The 17659-nt window shown below is 53.7% G+C and overlaps 7 protein-coding genes across 7 annotated transcripts; 4 read left to right on the forward strand and 3 right to left on the reverse strand.

Moving 5' to 3' along the window:
• Positions 1-292: 292 nt before the first annotated feature.
• On the forward strand, positions 293-3170 carry INS49_014331 (uncharacterized protein; the record flags this gene model as incomplete). The annotated part of the gene is made up of 4 exons (XM_043175022.1): positions 293-471; positions 541-908; positions 964-1945; positions 2012-3170. The coding sequence occupies 4 exons, from the start codon at positions 293-295 to the stop codon at positions 3168-3170; spliced, it is 2688 nt and encodes an 895-aa protein (XP_043021967.1).
• Positions 3171-3765: 595 nt separating this feature from the next.
• On the forward strand, positions 3766-4552 carry INS49_014332 (uncharacterized protein; the record flags this gene model as incomplete). Its single annotated transcript, XM_043175023.1, has 2 exons — positions 3766-4370; positions 4429-4552. 2 exons carry the CDS (start codon positions 3766-3768, stop codon positions 4550-4552), a joined length of 729 nt encoding a protein of 242 aa, XP_043021968.1.
• Positions 4553-5149: 597 nt separating this feature from the next.
• On the forward strand, positions 5150-6670 carry INS49_014333 (uncharacterized protein; the record flags this gene model as incomplete). Its single annotated transcript, XM_043175024.1, has 3 exons — positions 5150-5402; positions 5473-6345; positions 6402-6670. 3 exons carry the CDS (start codon positions 5150-5152, stop codon positions 6668-6670), a joined length of 1395 nt encoding a protein of 464 aa, XP_043021969.1.
• Positions 6671-7119: 449 nt separating this feature from the next.
• On the reverse strand, positions 7120-8076 carry INS49_014334 (uncharacterized protein; the record flags this gene model as incomplete). The annotated part of the gene is made up of 2 exons (XM_043175025.1): positions 7120-7874; positions 7926-8076. The coding sequence occupies 2 exons, from the start codon at positions 8074-8076 to the stop codon at positions 7120-7122; spliced, it is 906 nt and encodes a 301-aa protein (XP_043021970.1).
• An 800-nt stretch (positions 8077-8876) lies between these two features.
• On the reverse strand, positions 8877-9555 carry INS49_014335 (uncharacterized protein; the record flags this gene model as incomplete). Its single annotated transcript, XM_043175026.1, has 2 exons — positions 8877-9232; positions 9294-9555. The coding sequence occupies 2 exons, from the start codon at positions 9553-9555 to the stop codon at positions 8877-8879; spliced, it is 618 nt and encodes a 205-aa protein (XP_043021971.1).
• A 1261-nt stretch (positions 9556-10816) lies between these two features.
• INS49_014336 (uncharacterized protein) lies at positions 10817-13893 on the reverse strand (the record flags this gene model as incomplete). Its single annotated transcript, XM_043175027.1, has 2 exons — positions 10817-11427; positions 11490-13893. The coding sequence occupies 2 exons, from the start codon at positions 13891-13893 to the stop codon at positions 10817-10819; spliced, it is 3015 nt and encodes a 1004-aa protein (XP_043021972.1).
• Positions 13894-15329: 1436 nt separating this feature from the next.
• On the forward strand, positions 15330-16738 carry INS49_014337 (uncharacterized protein; the record flags this gene model as incomplete). The annotated part of the gene is made up of 3 exons (XM_043175028.1): positions 15330-15384; positions 15443-15814; positions 15891-16738. 3 exons carry the CDS (start codon positions 15330-15332, stop codon positions 16736-16738), a joined length of 1275 nt encoding a protein of 424 aa, XP_043021973.1.
• Between the last annotated feature and the right edge of the window lie 921 nt (positions 16739-17659).

The following is a 17659-nucleotide window of genomic DNA, read 5'->3' on the forward strand; positions in this document are numbered from 1 at the left end:
AGCTAGGGGAGGAGCCAACCTACAGTAGAATCCTCGAAATACCCGGTCATCTGGGTTTCCCCAGGGCCTTAGCCGTGCGCATGAGCCCCTCAGTGTGATCCACTTGCCACGAGGGGCTACCCCGGAAGCCCGTCGAGCAGTGGCCCACTAGCATCAACACTCCCTAATCTTGGACCCATCCTTTTCTGATAAACTCGGCCGCCTCTACTTGGCGGGTACGACACATTCTCCGGGACTCCTCTGCCACCCGGGTCCTCAACAGTCACCTATCCCTCAACCAGCACACGGAACGATGGCGCCAACGGCTGAGCAAGACTCCAAGAGACCGGCCCGGGACTTGGAGGAAGAAGACGAGGTGGTAGTGGCCCAGCAGGACCAACATATGCACCACGCCGCCCTCAGTCCCCCGCAGCCGAAGCGCCGCCGAGTCGCGGACAGCGTTCGGGTCCGCGCGGCACGGGCGTGTCAGCGGTGTCGACGGCTCAAGGAGAAGTGTGATGGCAGACACCCATGCCAACGATGCTCCCGCTCGGGACGAAGCTGCGAGTTCACACCGGTGACCGCCGGGTTCACGGCCCCGACGAGCTCGTACTCGACCAAGCAACGCGCCCCGCATGCACCCTCGGGCTCGGTGAAGTCCATTGGGGAGAGTAGCAACGGCGGCGGAGGCGGCGGAGAGGATGTCCGGTCTGAGGAGAGGGTCAAATGCCTCGAGAGTCTCGTGCAGCACCTCCTTGGGGACGTGCCGATGGACCTAAGCAATCTGCGGCGCATGTCGGACAAGGTCAGGCAGAGGGCCGCGCCAGCGAGCGACGTGGGAGAGGAAAGGCCTGAGCCTGAGTACCTCGATGACCTGACGCTAGAGGACGAGAACTTCACGGTCAAGACGCTCTCTCAGAGCATAGCACGTAAGAGTCAACCAATTGGTGCGTGATTGATACGTGATGGCTAAGGCAGTCCCAGACTATTCCGGCGAGTTCTCGCACTGGAACTTCTCCCAGAAGCTCCGCCGAAGACTCAGCCAGTGCCTGGACTCGGACATCCCAATCTCATCAGCCAGGCTGGACGCCCGCGACGCGAGGAACCTGCCCCACGCGCCCGGCCGAGGTGCAGCCCCGCCACCCAGGAAGGGCATGAAGATCCTCGAGTACTGGCGCGCAACCCAGCTGCAGTCACACAAGTCGCTGGTGCAGAGCGTCATAAGCTGCCTGCCGCCGCGGGCCGTCGCCAACTTCCTCGTGCAGGTGTACTTCCGGCACGCACAGGTCAACTGCTTCTACGTGGAGAAGTCGTGGCTGCGCAAGAAGCTCGAGTTCCTGTACGAGGCCCCCGGCCACGTCAACAGCGAGGACTCGGCATGGGTGTGCTCCGTGCTCATGGTGATTGCCATCGGCACCCAGTTCGCGCACATGGCTGCCGGGCCTCCCGAGGACAACCTGTCTGAGCCTGATGGTGGTGAGAGGGACGGGCAGAAGACGCCGAGCGGGCCTGCTGACACGGATTCGGACGTCGGCGTCACGTTCTACCAGATGGCCTCGAAGCTCATACCGGATATTATCACCATGGCTTCGATGGAGAGCGTACAGGCCTGCCTGCTCCTGGCTCATTATGCCCTGCCGCTCGACACGCATGGTTTGGCGTACACTTACCTCGGACTCGGAATCAAGATGGCTATCCAGAATGGGATGCACAGGAAATATGCCGGCAATGATCTGGACACTTGGACCATCGAGACTCGCAACCGGCTGTGGTGGACCGCGTACACGGTAGAGAGACGTGTGAGCGTGCTGCACGGCCGGCCGGCCTCCATTTCCGCGACTGAGGTCGACGCAGAACTGCCCAAAGATCTGCACGAGTTCCGATCGCATGACGAGATTTCCAGATTTGCCAATATGTCTGCTCTGATAGACATGACTACGCGGTTGGGCGAGGTAGCAAATGCCATGTGAGTAACTTCTCTCCAGGTCCCGGTCACGATACTGGAGCCTGAGACAACTAACCATCATCTCAGCACACTCCTCCGACGATGTCCAAGGAACCTCCAACCAACATACTTCGAGCGCATAGTGGTGATATGCCAGGCCCTCCACGCCTGGTGGTCCACTCTCAGCCCAGACGTCCAGAACCCAACCCCATCCTCCCCAAACTTCCGCTCAAACGCCCACCTCAAGCTCTGCCTCTACCTCAACGACATCTTCGTAGGCCGCCCCTTCATCTTCTCCCAGACAACCACAGGCATCACCCCAGAGGCGACCGCGTCCTCCCCAGAACAAACCCGCCGCCCCAACGATAACCCCTCGTCTGGCAAGTCGCCCTCACCAGCGCCCCATTCCATCCCCGAAAGGCCCCGTAACCGCGCCGCCCTCGTCGAGCGGGCAGTCGAGGCGGCGATAAGCACCATAGCGCTGCTCCGCACGCTCCACGAGACGACGGGGCTCGCGCGCTCGAGCTACACCGAGTTCAGCTCGTGCCGCGCCGCGCTGCTGGTCATGCTGGCGCAGTCGGTGGTGGCGCCCGCGCCCGGCACCCAGCAGACGCAGCAGCAACAACCCCAGCAGCAGACGCGTCTCAAGGCGGCCGTCGAGATGGGCATGAAGCTCATCCGGCGCATGGCGGCCGGCAACAACGTCTCCACGCAGAGCGAGGCGAGCATCATCGAGGCGCTCGAGACGGCCGTGCGGAGGCTGCACGCCATGCAGGACGCGCGGGGCGTGGCTGGGGGCGTGGCAGGCGAGGGCCGGGGGGAGACGTTTGTGGAGATTAATGTCCGCGGGGAGATGGACGTTGGGAAGACGGGGTATGAGAGGTTCAAGGAGTGGGCTTCGATGTGGCCCGCCACTGCAATCGGTGGCGGTGGCGGTGGCGGTGAGCCGCAACAGCCGCAACGTCAGCATCGGCATTTGCCGGGGGACGATCCCATGGGCGGCCCGAAGAGGCTGGACGGCAGGGCGCAGGACATGGCTACCGTGCCCTCGCCTTATCCTGGGATGCCATCGGGTCCCGGTGTCCAGGGCCCGCCGCCCGAGCTGGTTGACCACAGTCCGGACTCGGCTAGGTGGATGGCCATAATGGACAATGCCGGGCTCAGGATGGAGCAGCTGGATGATTTGAGCCTGTTTGGTGGGTTTCCTGAGCTGGGGGCGTTGGATGGGTGGCCGGGGCTTATTTGAATAGTGAGGCAGTGTTCAACACAATGCTGAAGGAACAGTAGTGACCGGTTTGTGACCGATCGCAGAATGTCCTGGCCATGCTTGCAAAGGGCTCATTATAAGGGCAGTGAGTGTACATTTTGAATCTCTGAATGAGCGTACAAATGTAGAGATGACGGGTTTCTGTGTCGCTTTCAATCCGCTCTATAATATGGGACCCAGCAATATGCCAATCTGGATATATCCGGTGCTCACCACGGGGCTAGCAAGACCGGCCCGGCCGTTAGCATCATGCCAGAGCGGCCGAGACCTGAGAAATCGACCCCCGGAAAGCCGCACACAACATACCTCAATCGCCGGCTTATCTATCCCTGCACTCCGGATTGGATATGATCGCCGGAACTGCCGCATCGGTCACACGCTCGCCGGTTTGGACGTGCCGCGAGTCACAGCTTCGGTGACTCGATTCTCGAAACATGTAATGCTTTATGCATGCCTACGCAGGGCGCCTGACTCACTATCACCCTCTTCAACCACATACCGTTCCTTCTCACTATTCCAGCGTCACTCAAAATAATAGCTTGACACAGCACCATCTCGGCCATAAGAACTCACGATGTCCATCCCCGCAACCAAAGACGTCGTCTTCGACGTCGTCGGCACCCTAGTAGCCCACGACCGCCTCTGGGAGGCCATGGAAGAGCGCCTGGGCGACAAGCTCAAGGCGGCAGGGATCAAGCCCGAGCTGCTGGGCGCGTGCTGGATCGAGGCCGCCGAGCGCGAGTACACGTACCTCTCCCTCTCGGGCCGCTACAGGCCCTTCTTCGAGGTGTTCGCCGCGCTCTTCTACCGCATGCTCTTCTTCGCGGGCGTGAAGAACCCGCGGGGCTTCTGCGCGGAGGAAGACGTCAAGTGGCTGGTGGGCGAGTGGCAGAAGCTGCACCTCAGGGAGGGCGCGAAGGAGTGCGTGCGGAAGCTCCGCGATGCGGGGTTCACGGTGTGGTGCTTCACGGCTGGGGATATTGCGAGGGTGGGCGGGTATTTCAGGGAGGCTGGGGTGGACATGCCTGCTGAGAACCTGCTGAGTTGCGACACTGTGGGTGTTGCGAAGCCGGTTCCTGAGGCGTACAGGCCGTTGCTGGAGAGGTTGAGCAGGGATGGGAAGCAGCCCTGGTTTGCGGCTGCGCATATGTGGGATGTGAGCACGGCGAGGACAGTTGGGTAAGTTTTGCCCGTCTTCTTCCTCTTGAAGAGTGTACAAGCTAATACTGTCGTGCAGATTTCACGGGGCATATTGCACAGTATTGGAGGCTGAGCCTCTCTATGATGTGTTCGGTCAGCTGGATGTTGTCGGGTCTACACTGCCTGAGATGGCAGACAAGATCATCGCTGCGACTCAATGATGGTTTTGAACATTGTGGACATGTTGAGTTGAAACATTTGGCAGTAGTTTTGGATCAGACGCGGCTTCCCACACTGTCATCTCATATGAGGGCTCTAAAAGATTTGTTTGCGTGTGCCTCCCCGTCTCATTACTGGTCCCAAATTGGCCGGCCGGTAACTATCGGAGTTACCTGGTCTTGATCAGAGAACCTTGAGGAACAGTGCAACCAAATTCTAGCATCGTTATGGTATCATCGTCGTTCACCGACACCAGCTGGATATCAAATCAACAGGGCTACCCGGCCCGGCAATGGCTTGTCTGTGTCATTGACTGAATCATCTATGAGCAAGCAGCCGGGGTCTCGAGTGCCGAGAAACAGTGGTCCGCGCCCGATAAGCTCTCTGCCCATCCGGGTTCCCACCGGCTCGATGTCGGCGGGCTCCGGACCAGACCCCTGAAAATCTCTTGGGGCCCTATAACTTGAATGCAACACAACAGCTCCTGGGCTGCATCGGGACCAAGCTACCTCGAGCCGTCCCAATGAACGCGATCGTCGTCGACCTGCCCTAGATCTTTTTTATCACCAGCACAAGGTACTGTGCACATGCAAACAAGCATGGCACCTTCCCCACTTCCCGTAGCCAACTCCACAGATTCTTTTTGGAGGACTGAGCTCCACCCTATCGACGACCATCGAAGCACCCCTGAGCTCCCATCCGTCGTTGACATCGCGGTTGTGGGTGCTGGTTACGCAGGAGCCTCGGTAGTTTACCACATCCTCAGGCAAAGTAAAGACAAAGGTGTCCCACCACCGTCAATAGTCACCCTCGAGGCACGACAGGCGTGTTCAGGCGCCACTGGTCGCAATGGTACTGCATGATCCCAATCTCTGTTTCTCATGAATTTGCTTGTCAGGATTCCATACTAACCCCATCTCAGGCGGTCACCTCAAGCCCGACCCTTACAACCGCCCAGCATCCGTGGCAGTCTCCCACGGCTTCGAGGTAGCAGCAGAATGCGCCTCCTTCGAGGCAGCCACGCTCTCCGCGCTCAAGACAGCCATCGAGGAGGAGCAGATAGACTGCGACTTCGTGCTGACCCGGGCCGTCGACGCCCTCATGACGGACGCCATGAACGACCGCATGAAGGCGGGCTTCGACCTGCTCCGCAAAGCAGGCCTGTCGGTCATGAAGGACGTCTCGTACCAGGGCGGTCCAGGCGCGGAGCAGTTGTCGGGCGTCAAGGGGGCCAAGGGCTGCGTCAGCTACTCGGCAGGTCACCTGTGGCCCTACAAACTAATTTGCGCTCTGCTGCAGAAGGCGGTGGATGCGGGCGTGAATCTGCAGACGCACACGCCTGTCACGGGGGTGTCGGCGAGGCCGGACGCTGAGGGGTATTACACCCTGACGACGAAAGACCGAGGATCACTGAGGGCGAAGAAAATCATCTATGCCACGAACGGGTACACGTCGTCTATTCTTCCGGAGTTCGAGAACAAGATTGTGCCTGTCAAGGGCATCTGCAGTCATATTGTGCCCAGGACAAAACCGGCACCACATCTGCCAAACAGCTATATCATCCGGTGGTCACCAACCGAGTACGAGTATCTGATCCCACGACTGGACGGCAGTATTGTTGTTGGCGGGGCCAGGGAGAGATACTACAAGCATCTCGACAGTTGGTATAGTACCGTTGAAGACGACAAGTCGATCACGACGGGTAACGCGCATCATCATTTCGATGATTACATGCAGAAATATTTCAAGGGCTGGGAAGACTCGGGTGCTTACACGCACAAAGTTTGGACGGGAAGTAAGTTTGAACAAGTCGCTACCGGTTGTCCTTACCGTGCTAACACCTGTCTCCAGTCATGGGGTACTCATCCGATGGATGGCCATTCGTCGGCCCGCTGCCCAGCAGGCCGAATCAGCTAATAATTGCCGGTTTCACCGGCCACGGCATGCCTCAGATATTCCTCGCTGCTAAGGCAATTGCCGAGGTGGCATTGGATGATGTGGATTTCGCGAGCACTGGTGTGCCAAGATTATACAAGGTGACACAGGAGAGGCTGGACAGTAAAAAGAACGTCATCCTGGAAAGTTGGGCGGCTTCTAAGCCGCCGGAGCCGAAGCTGTGACAGCCCGTAGTATTCGCTGATGGGGACCCGTAGTTTCGGCCTGCTCGGGGTTCACACGTGCTGCTATGGCGAGTGAGAATTGCGGATCATCGATTACCGTATTACGGTTTGCGCTGATGCCATATATGACAGGAACGGGTGAGGCTTCTTGATACAGAGGCATGAGACAATAGAAATTAGAGGGAAATACACTACAGACGTAGACGGCCATACATCGCTAGTCTTGCCTATTATCGGTCAACTGTCTGTGATTCTTGAACTTGCTTGGTTGATACACCAAAACAATTGAAATAGATTTCAGCTTAATTCATAAATCTCCATCTGGCGTCTAGCGGTCTGCCCAGAGGGAATAAATATATGGTTTGATGAAATTGAGACTATATATCCATGTGTGTGTATGTTTTTGGGAACGTACCAAGCAAGCTGTGTAGGCGAATACCTGAAGCCGTCTAAAACCTGCTGACGAGAACGGATGTAACAAAACCGGATGTCGCCATCAAAGTGAACAGATGGCCATAATCCCTGCCAAAGGCACCTGAGGCCGTTGAAGTTGCGCTGCCACTCTTCCCGGCATTCGTGAGTCCGGACGTAGGCCCAGCCGGCGCAGATGATATTGTGGTTGTGAGTGTGCCTCCAACACCAGCGCCTGCAGCCCCAAATCCCTTGAATCCACCGTCGGACTTGATCATTTGGTCGGCCTGCTGCCCATTCCCGATTCCAATCGAGGTTGAATTGCCGAAGCTCGCCGACGAGAAAGTCTGGCCGGGATTCGTCACATTGAAAGAGTTCCCGGCGACGACATTGCTGCTCAGCCCGGCATCTTGTAGCACAGAGTCGGTGTCGAATCCCACGCGCGTCTCGGCGGCGGACTGAAGCGCTGAAAGACCGGCTGAGGTCATCGAGCTGGTGTCGACCAAGACTTGGGCGTATCTGTGGCTGAGTGGGTTCTGAGCCGGTGGGGCAGGCGGGGTGTAGGCGACAATAGCACTTGTGTTCTTGGCATTCGACAGAGTGAAGGCTTGAGTGCTCCCATTTGACGCCGAAATGGTTGATGCTGTTATAACCGGTGTGAGACCGGTCTGCATCCAGTGGAGGAAGGTGCGTGGGCTTTGGCCTGAAGGTGTGTCGAGGTCAACCATGATGACAGCATATGATGTCCCGTCCAGTCGAGACTTTGTCGCTATCGTCGGTGCACTGGCCGTGGCTATTGTTGGTTAGGGACCTGACAATTGTTTAGTACAGATGGTAGTGTTACCTGCTTGCTCTACTACAACCCCGTTCATAGCTGCGGTTTGACCGTAGGCGACGATTAAATCGGTATTAGAATTCGGTGTGTACCCGGAAGGCGTGTTCCCAACGACCAGCGTTGCTCCCGCGCACAGGGCGAGGAGAGGTTTCGATAACATGGCAAAACGCAAAACTTGTAAAAATCACAAAGCAGTTCTGTTGAAGGGAAATGGTTCAGGCAAGTTAAGATCGGCCATGGCCAAAATCCCCAGAGAGCTGACCTAGGTATACAATTTAATTGGGGGACGACATTCGAGGTCATCGCATCGGAAGCCTTCCGGTTGCTCAACACTCGAATATTGGTTGTGCACTGACATGTTACATACAACCTCCTGTCAGATAACATCCCATCTGAAATGTGGATTCCACGGGTGGGCTTTGGTTGGCTCGAACACTGGCGAGCGACGCTGAGACGTTCCTCTGTCGATGGCCCCCACTTTGTTTCGGACACGCTCCTAACCATCTGGTGTCATGAAACTTCGAGGCGCGCATCACAGAATTGTGTGTTTGTATGAATTGCTTGACGGGGGGTATGCAGAGGAAACGGCCTTACTTAGACATACCTTGCGTTGATCACCGAATCACTAGCACAGAAGCCAAAAGTTTCGGAACAGACTTGATGAAGTATTGCAGAACCGTTGAGTTTAGCTAGATGGCGCGAGTCTGAATTCGCTTTTGAAATCGATTTGCAGTCAGACAAGTCAAGAAACTTTTGCGTAGAGCATAGTCAACAACGGTTCTTTTCATCTGCTTTAACACGTTCTTATTTGGCTATTTAGAATACAGCTCAATGATGCCGTTATTGTATCGAATATACATTCATTTGACCGTTCTCACCTGCCGAAGATCGACATTGAACAACCTCGAAGACCTCCTATTCAGAGACCTCCTGTTCAGAGACCCCTTGTTCAGAGACATCCTATTCAGGGGCCGTAGGCGTGACAGTGGTGGTGGTGAGAGTAGCACAGTTCTGGCCCGTCTCATCAACCGTCAGCTGAGCAGCATCGTCATGGCCACTCTGGCAGGCACCACCGCTCGCAACCAGCTGGTTCGTGGCCTGGTCGAAGCTGACCAGTTCGATGCCATTGGCGGCACAGTCCTCTGCGCGGAAGGTGGTGCCGTTGAAGCCAACACAGGCCTGCACGTCGACAAGGTCGGGCCTGAAGCCGGCGGTGAAAGACCTCTGCACGAGGAGCACGTTGGCTCCGTTAAGTGTGGAGGGGGTTATCTGTCGGTCGGCTGCCTCGTTCACACAAGCCGCATCGACGATCTCGCCTGGAAAGGATGTCAGTCAGTATTCATAGTCTTTTGTAAATGCTTGAATGGCTCAACCCACCATTGTTGCGGAAGGTCAGGCACTCGTTTCCAGGAATGCCACCATCCTCCTTGAAAACCAGTGTGGAGTCTCCCCTCTGGACAGCCCCTGCCGCAGCCGTGTTCGATGAGCCGGTGGCGGCTCCGGTGGCGGCTCCGGCCGCTCCTGCAGCAGCACCAACAGCTGCTCCCGAGGCGGCGCCCTTTCTGCCCTTCTTCCGGGCTTGCAGACTGGCTGCAGACGCACTGGCGGCGAAAATTGTGACGATGTACGCGAACCTCATTCTGGTTGGTAGAAAGTGGAGGGCGGATTAAGAGTTCGAGAAGCGAAAGTGAAAATTTGGTAGCGAAAGAATCGAAACTTTGGAAAATATTACAAGCAAATCAAACGACCGGCGGTAGAGAATGAAGAGAGGCGTTCAACGAGAATGTGCCGATATCGTTCAGAGAAACACACTAAGTCGAGTGCTTCTCCCTCGATGTTTATATGTTCCCAAGCTACCCGAGTACCATCCAACGTTGAAGCCATCGCCAAGCCGCCGCCTGAACACTTGCAGGTTTGACATTGCCGCCGCAGGGGTCTGTGTGACAATCGAGGGATGAGACGACACGAGTCATCGTAAATACCTTGCCACGGCCGCTTTTAAGGAGACGAGGAGCGTATTCCAGGCGCGCCAACGGCTAGTCCGCGTAAAAACGGACAAGTTCATTCGAGCGATGTTTAAGGTTATTTCGAAGCGAAAGGGGGGCGCCTCAGGGGTCGGCGTCTCATGACCCTGCGCTGTTCCAGAAATCGGTCTCATTCGTCTCAACATGGACCTCGGACCCCGGTGCACCCCAAAATTGATGGGCGGCGGGATTCTGCCGATCTCCCAGTCCTGCGGCTCAAAGGTACCTGAATTAAGCTTCTTTGCCTGGTTTGATGCCCGTTGAGCCTCATTCATTGCGGCTGCTTCGCTCGAGGGATTTCCCACCAACTGCGTCGATCTCCCTAGGATGTGATTTTCAAGATTGAGGGGTTGCCATTCCTGCATGTAACTCCGACCACTTGGCTATTCTCGTTGATTTTGCTGTGCTTACCTAGTCAGCAAAATGTGTCCCCCACGTGCCCCCATCGCGGGGACGCACAACTGTTCCACACCTGCACACACGCAAAATTTGCTCCCAGGTTCGGATTCCACCAATCTTCCATTCACCTTTCTTTTCGATCTCCGTGTAGTTATTGAAGTAATGGCTGGAGTTAAGCATTTGGAGACCCTATCAACATGTAGTCTTTAGATCAGACATGAAATTGATTGAAAGGGGAGGCCAGGATGTACACCTACTGACGCTGGCTATGTCCTTTCGTAGGATGAACACCCGGTCGCATTTCCTGCCCGTTAACGGGCGGAAGAGGTGAGCCAATACAACAGTGAACTATGTTATCATTTATCTATCCCTGCAGCCGCTATCAGGAAATGGCAATTTGATTTCGATGATGACATGATATCCAAGGAGATACAGCTACAGAGACCTCCACTCTCTCGCCACTTGTTCCAAATTTTCTCAACCAAAGCCCTTGCCGATATTCTTCATCCGGACTGGTGTGGGTGGCCTGGTTTGAGATAAAATGGCCCTCTCCTCCCTTTCGAAAGCGACGTGCTCATCCGACTTGCCGTGAACCGCCTCTCTGTACTGGTCGTACATGAGAGTGGTCTGAGCGACGACCTCAAACTGGCTGCGACCGAGTTGCTTCTGTTTCTTTCTTCCTGGCTCTGCCAACTCGTCGTTGTCTTCATCCTCGCCCTCATCTTCACTGTCATAGTGAGCAAGAGAAGAGGCTATGAGGAATGCATTCCTGATTTGCCTCCCGTTCCACCTGCCAAAGTTGCTGCCCGAGCCGTGGTTGTCACGATGATTGAAATGGTCTTTAGCAAACTGAATGATCTCCTTGTGAAGGACCATGATCTGATCATTTGCGTCTGGATTTCTCTGCTTCTCGATGTCCCTGAGACGTTGGATGTGCTGCCTGAAAATGGCCACGGTCTGCTCCTCAGTAAGATGGTCGTAATAGAGGTTCAAGTGTACTCTTGATTTGATGGCCTCGTCCAAGACACCTGCTCGATTAGTTGTGAGAAACATGATGCCATTGTAGTACTCCAGGACTCTGAGGAATGCTGGAAAGTTTTCAGTATTTGGGGCACAAGATCAAATTCGAAGCAAGAATTCTGGCTCTTACCCGACACCAAAGCATTCCGCTTCAAATCATGTCTCTCCCTTTGTGTGATGAAGACGTCGGCTTCGTCGAGTAGAAGAATGCATCCCCAATGATGAGCCAATCGGAAGATTTCATGTAGAGACTTTTCCAACGTCTCAGCTGTGTATCCTAGATCTCCGCAGGTGATTGGGAACAGAGGCTTCTTCCATTTGAGCGCAACTGCTTCTGCTGTTGCCGTCTTGCCAACACCTGGAACTCCATGTAGAAGAATGACAACGCCCTTTCCCTTCCCTCGAATCAAATCTTGGGTTTCGATTTCGACATTTGTTGTCTTCTCAGTCTCGATCTTGTCGAAGTGAGACTTAACAAGTGAGAGGATGAGCCTTTTGTAATTGCGGTCAATCTCCAGCTTCTCGAAAGCTTTGTCGTTCGCTTCGACATCTGCATTGCGAACAAAGCGGGTATTCAGTTGGACAAATTTGCGTTCAAGCACAGCGTATGCGAAAAAGCGTCTTGGCAATAACGCGAGGTATTGACCAGTCGGGGTTGGTCTCTCTGTTTTGAATTGCCGCAACACATCTTCAGAAATGAACCTCTTCGCTTCAACCAATTCGGTGTAATCTATGCGCAGCTCTTGGTCGGAGTCGTCGTGGATTGTTTTTCCCAGTCTGTCCCATTCTAGTACGGGGAGATCGGATCGTTCGAGCCTGAACACCTCCGTCCCCAATTTCTCCACCTCATCGGCCATTATTTGGTAGGACCTGGGCCTCCAATCTGGAAACGCGTTGAAAGTTTCCTGAAAGTCAATTAAGATGTCGCTCTCGATGTGTTCGGGGCTCGCGTGTCGGGTTCCCGATGATTGCTCTGTCAGCCGCTCCCCAAATGGGCTTATTGTCTGTGTCCAGCCACTGTAGAATCCCGAACGTCCCTCGATCAGGCTGATGTATGTTTCCCCATCTGATACTGCTTGTGCTAAAATCTGGTCATTTTTCAAGTAAGAGACTGGGAATGTAGGCAAATCCGTCACCTTTATCTGGCCTCGAAATCGGGCGATGGAGCGAAAGATATAAAACATGGGCACATAAGAAACTCCGTTGAATTCAATGAAGTGCCCGAGAAAAGAGAAATGCTGCATTCCTCCGAATCCAATAGGCCCTCTGTCGGAAGATGTGTTGGTCAGAGAGGAGTGTGTGACACGTAGAATTTGTTGTGCATGTACACTTGTGGTGAAGGAATCGTGACCCAATATATCGCGATTGACGTAGATCAAGTCGCCAGGCTTGAAGAGATACCAGAGATCTTCCCACCGAACAGTTTCTGGTAGATCAGATGGATCTCTATATCGTCGTGAATCAGGCATGATTTGAGTTTCCATGAAGTCCACAAAACAGGCTAGCTCGTCAAGGGCGTCCTTGTTTTCGCAAAGCTTCTGGATCCGATCGTCCCAATTTGGACTCCGGGACGTGCTCAAGCCCACACACGCCTTCGAATCTGCTGTGTCCGTTCCATCGTTGCGGCCACCGGAGGCTGGTCTTTTCATATTGGCCAGTTGCTCTCTCAAGTCCTCGTGCAAGGTAACTAGGAGCTGGAACGGCCTATGGAAGATAGCCGGCCGACCCCGGTGTCCTTTCAATTGAGGACAAATGTGTCGCAACATCTGCAGCACAACTCGAGAGTTGATCCTGATCCGTCGAATCCATTTTTTTCCAGTGTTTTCGAAGATTGGCGCCTCTGTCCGATCTGGTATGTGGTCCGGCTTCCAAGATTGAATGCTTCCGGACTCAATCTTAGCTATGGTCTCTCTGAAACGCAATATATCCTCGTCAAGGGAATCGCCTGCCACCAGGATGTCGACGCAGTACAACTTATGCCCGTCCGCCGCTTCTCGTGATTGGAACTGCTCGAGATTGCACTCCCTGATCTCAGGTATGATCTCTTTGGTGGGTTTGGAGCCTTCCTTACTGTTTTCCGCCTCGTCGTTTGTATTCGCCGATTGAGCATCTCCTTGCACACTCGACGATCCTCGCCGACGTCGTCGTCGCCATTTGGCATTCATCTTGAAATTGCGCCATGAAAATGCTCCTCGACCATCGGTGTCATGACCGTAATAATCGCAGTCATCGGAGTCTGAGAGACCCAGGAGGTCATGGACTGTTGTGGCCAACTCTTCTACTCCATTGCTAATTTTATGGAGAGAGCTTTGTACCTCACTCAGAATTGGTCCCTCATTCAGGTCAAGGCCGATGCCGACATCTCCTGAGGTAGTATCTTGAACTTTTGGTTCAAAGACGTCAGGCGTCTCATGGCGGCTTTCTGGTGTAATGTCCGTTGCGGAAATGGGCAGTAAGTGTTTAGAAGTATCCGGGCCAGCTTCCTGGACTGTCGTGTCTTCCGCTTGGTCGGGGTCTGAGCCGCCTGATGACATCGCGCTTGAATCTGTGTAGTTTGGATTTGCTACAAGGAGTCAAGTGCTATATAGACAAACGGTGATGTCCAGAGGTGGTACGAATGCAGTTGACTTTGTGGCAGCGGTCTCTCAGGTGGCCTTGGGGTTTCCAAACAACTGAAAGAAGAGTTACTTTAGATTGTGAGACACAGAATGCGAGGCGAGAGACCATGCAAAAGTTGAAGATTCCAGGGGACATTGCAAGTTTGTATCAACATTGGAGCGGCAAAGGATGCCGACAATGGCGGAATCCCCCAGTCACCCCAAGAAAGTGGTGTTGCCACCAATTCTGCAGGCTCGCGAACCAGCCCCACCATATTTCGGGTGATGTGATGCTGAGATGTCATCTGATTGGCTGTGTAACAAGTCTGGCATGCGGTCAGACAGATAGGGAACTTGACTATCATTTTGTGCATGCAAACAGGGCGGTCATGGTGACACTGCGTAGGCGAGTGCGGGACTAATTGCTGTCGAGTAAGCACAACGAGGCGGATTGCATCAACTGCTCTTCACCATCCCACAACTTGCCACGTTAGACGATGAAGCAGGCTGTGTGGACGTGATCGACTTTCAGTGGCCAAGCATTAGAGGTCCGTACAAGGTGGAGACTAGCCTTCACCACTTCCTAAATTTCTCTGTAAATAGCCACAACTCAAACTTGAATCTGTCACGGTGAACACCTCGATTCCGTCTAGGAATTAGGAAATGGACAGCTCCGAATGTCCTCCTAGAGCTCTTGTCGAGCTAATGAAAAACGATCATGAAGTGGAGATATTCGAGGAATTTAAGGCTGCGTCTGCAAATGAATTGCATGCTGGGTTCAGGCCCAAGGCTCGCTATGATGCTCAACGAGCCGTTTTCAGGCCATTGCCATCAAAGTGAGTAGAGCCATATTTGGACGTTGAAAGCTACTAAGCGATATCATAGGATTTTGAGTTCGACATTGTCAGAGGCAATGCTTCACACTAACCTCATTGCTGATTTCAAGCACAAGCCACAAGGATGTGGATGGGACGATGTGTTAGACTGCATTGCCATTGCGAAGGCATCATATGATGACAAGGGAAAGAAGAGCAAAGTTAGGGCCTGGTCACGCAATGCGGATACAACAGTAGACTTTCTGAAATCCCTCGCAGGCGTCATACCAGATGACGAAGGACTAAGTGTACTACGTCAGGGGCTAGTGATGGTCTTTCAGGTAACTTCTAGATCTCTGTTCCCATGGGCTGCCGCGATGTCTTTAATCACTAATGGTGGAGTTTTAGGCGTGGCAGACCCGTATCAAAAACAAAGAAGAGATCCTCCGGCAACTTGAGGATTTACCAGTACTTCTCGCAACCGCGACTCAGAAATGGAAACTATATTCTCGTGATGAAAGCTTGAAGATTGCCGTCCATAACCTTTGCGAAACCGTCATGGATTCTCTCAGCGTTTTGATCCAGATCCTACTCCGGACACAAGATGGTTCCTGTGAGTCACAAAGAGTCTGGCTACTCCAGGTGACTCACTGACATATCGATGGCTTAAGTTATCACAAAAACTATGCACCGCATCCCTGCCGTCGAGTCACAGCGCATAGATGACACAGCCAACGCAGTGACGAGGGCTAATGCAGCCCTAGAAGCTTGTGTGGATAGACTTGAGCATGAGCGACTGGCAAGAATTGACGAGACGTCCGGCAAAGCCCTATCAGAGACCATGGTGACTCGCCAAACCATTCATGGGCATCACGATATCATGATGCGCGCCATCGGGGACATCGCTGCTCGACAAAGCGACTCACGACTGCAAGCTGACAATAACATGAGGGACATGTTCAAGGAATGTTTCCGGGAGTTCTTGTCATCCGCAATGCAGACGGGCCTCTATCGACTGGTTGAGGAGACTGAATATTGCCACAGTAAATTTTCACCATGATTCTTCCTCTAGATTACTCAACTACACAGACTTCAAAGATGCCCTGACACATGTTCTAGGACTCGGGTGTTGCAGGAGTATAGATCCTCCGGAGTCTATGCAGGCTGAGAAGATACTGATTACCAAAGACAACTTATTGCAGCACTTCAAACTATCTGAACTCGGCAGCGTGGTCGAAGATGTAGAGAGGATTCGCCAACAAGGAACCAACGTCGCATCAGAGGGCCGTGAACTGGCTCGGAAAATCATGACTTTGGCACAGTTCACCGAATGGATGCAGAAAGATGAGTCCAGACTCATTCTAGTCGACGGGCACTGCAAGAGCCTTGGCAACGGCAAGACCAGTCCACTTTCCGTCCTGTGCGCTTCTCTCGCCTCCAACTTTGCGGAATCCAATGCACTAGTCATTCTGCAATACTATTGCGGTCACCACGGCTTGGATTCGAACGGCCTGCCAGCCGGGCCATTGGGGCTTATAAAGAGCCTACTTGCACAGCTGCTTCGCAAGTCAGACGATGTTCTCCCCAAGAGCCTGCAACTGGACAGAGAGCTGTACGACAGAGTAGAGCCTGACGATGTGGACGGCCTTTGCGAGATATTCGGAGTTGTTTTCTCGCAAATTGACCCGAACAAGATCACTCTATGCATCATCGATGAGGTTGCCGAGTTTGAGGGCGCGCGTGGCGGATGGAGTGATGGCATGGGCTCTGTTGCATTTCAGCTGAGATGGATGGTCCACAAGTTTCAAGGTCCACAGAGGCTCAAGGTGCTGATGACCAGCGCGAACAAGTCAACCGTGGTTACTCAAATCTTGGAGGAAGATGATAAAATCTCTTTTAGAGGAACTGGACTGCCTAATCACCGACCAGGGCGCTTGGTCATGAACAGTAGCTTCTCTTTCCCTTGAACCCTACAGCAGAATAGCTTCAAACTTGGTTGGTCTCATGCGGGAGGAAAGGTGCACAAGCTTCAGGTACGAACACATTACTTCATTCCATTCTATTCCATTCCTCTTTTTTTTTTTTTCGTAATTGAAATGGAGAGGAAAGAACTCCTTTATACCAAAGTCGAAGTAGGTAGCTATAGCAGGTTTGGACCGACTTACCACGAGACTCGTGTACAATATAGTACTCACAGTTGTGCCGATCAAATCTCGGCCCGATGACACGGCTCGGCAACCCCTGCACTACTTTATCGAGAGGCGGGATAGGGTTCCGACTGTCGAAGGAAATGACATCTGCTGGCCACTGCACTGCACTGCATATCGAGTGATAGGTAAATAAACTTCATTGGCCGGCCCGGGGGGTCTCTGGGGGTCGTGTGCCAGTGGCACGTGACTCGGCACGTGAATGTTGTGCCTCTGCGCGTGGCGCTGACCAGAAAACGGCCCCCTGTCTATGGAAAAAAACAAACAAACAAGAAACATTCCATCCAACGCTTTCTGAAAAAATGCCAAGACTTCAAGTGAAGTCTTCCTGTCTATTCTGAATAATGCCAAGACTTCAAGCGAAGTCTTTTCCTTCTTTTCCAAAAAATGCCAAGACTTTCAGGAGTGGGTGGGTGGGTGACTCAAAGCAGTGCCGTGGTCAGCAGCGTGCCAGCAGCGCGCCAGTGGCGTGGCAGCTGTGACACGGAGTTGGAGAGAGGGAACAAGTTGGACAAGTGCAGGCGGGGGACGCACTCCTTTTTGTCTTCCCGCTTCCGTGTGCACAGATACTGCCACCTGGTTCAACTCCCAATTCAGGGCTGAGTTTCGGGTGTGCTTGAATAGTGCAAAGGTGCCTGTGCCAGATTTGTCCAACATATGCCTCAGAGATAATAACCATAG

This window comes from Diaporthe citri, assembly GCF_014595645.1.
Source record: "Diaporthe citri strain NFHF-8-4 chromosome Unknown scaffold_7, whole genome shotgun sequence".
Lineage (NCBI taxonomy): Eukaryota > Fungi > Ascomycota > Sordariomycetes > Diaporthales > Diaporthaceae > Diaporthe > Diaporthe citri.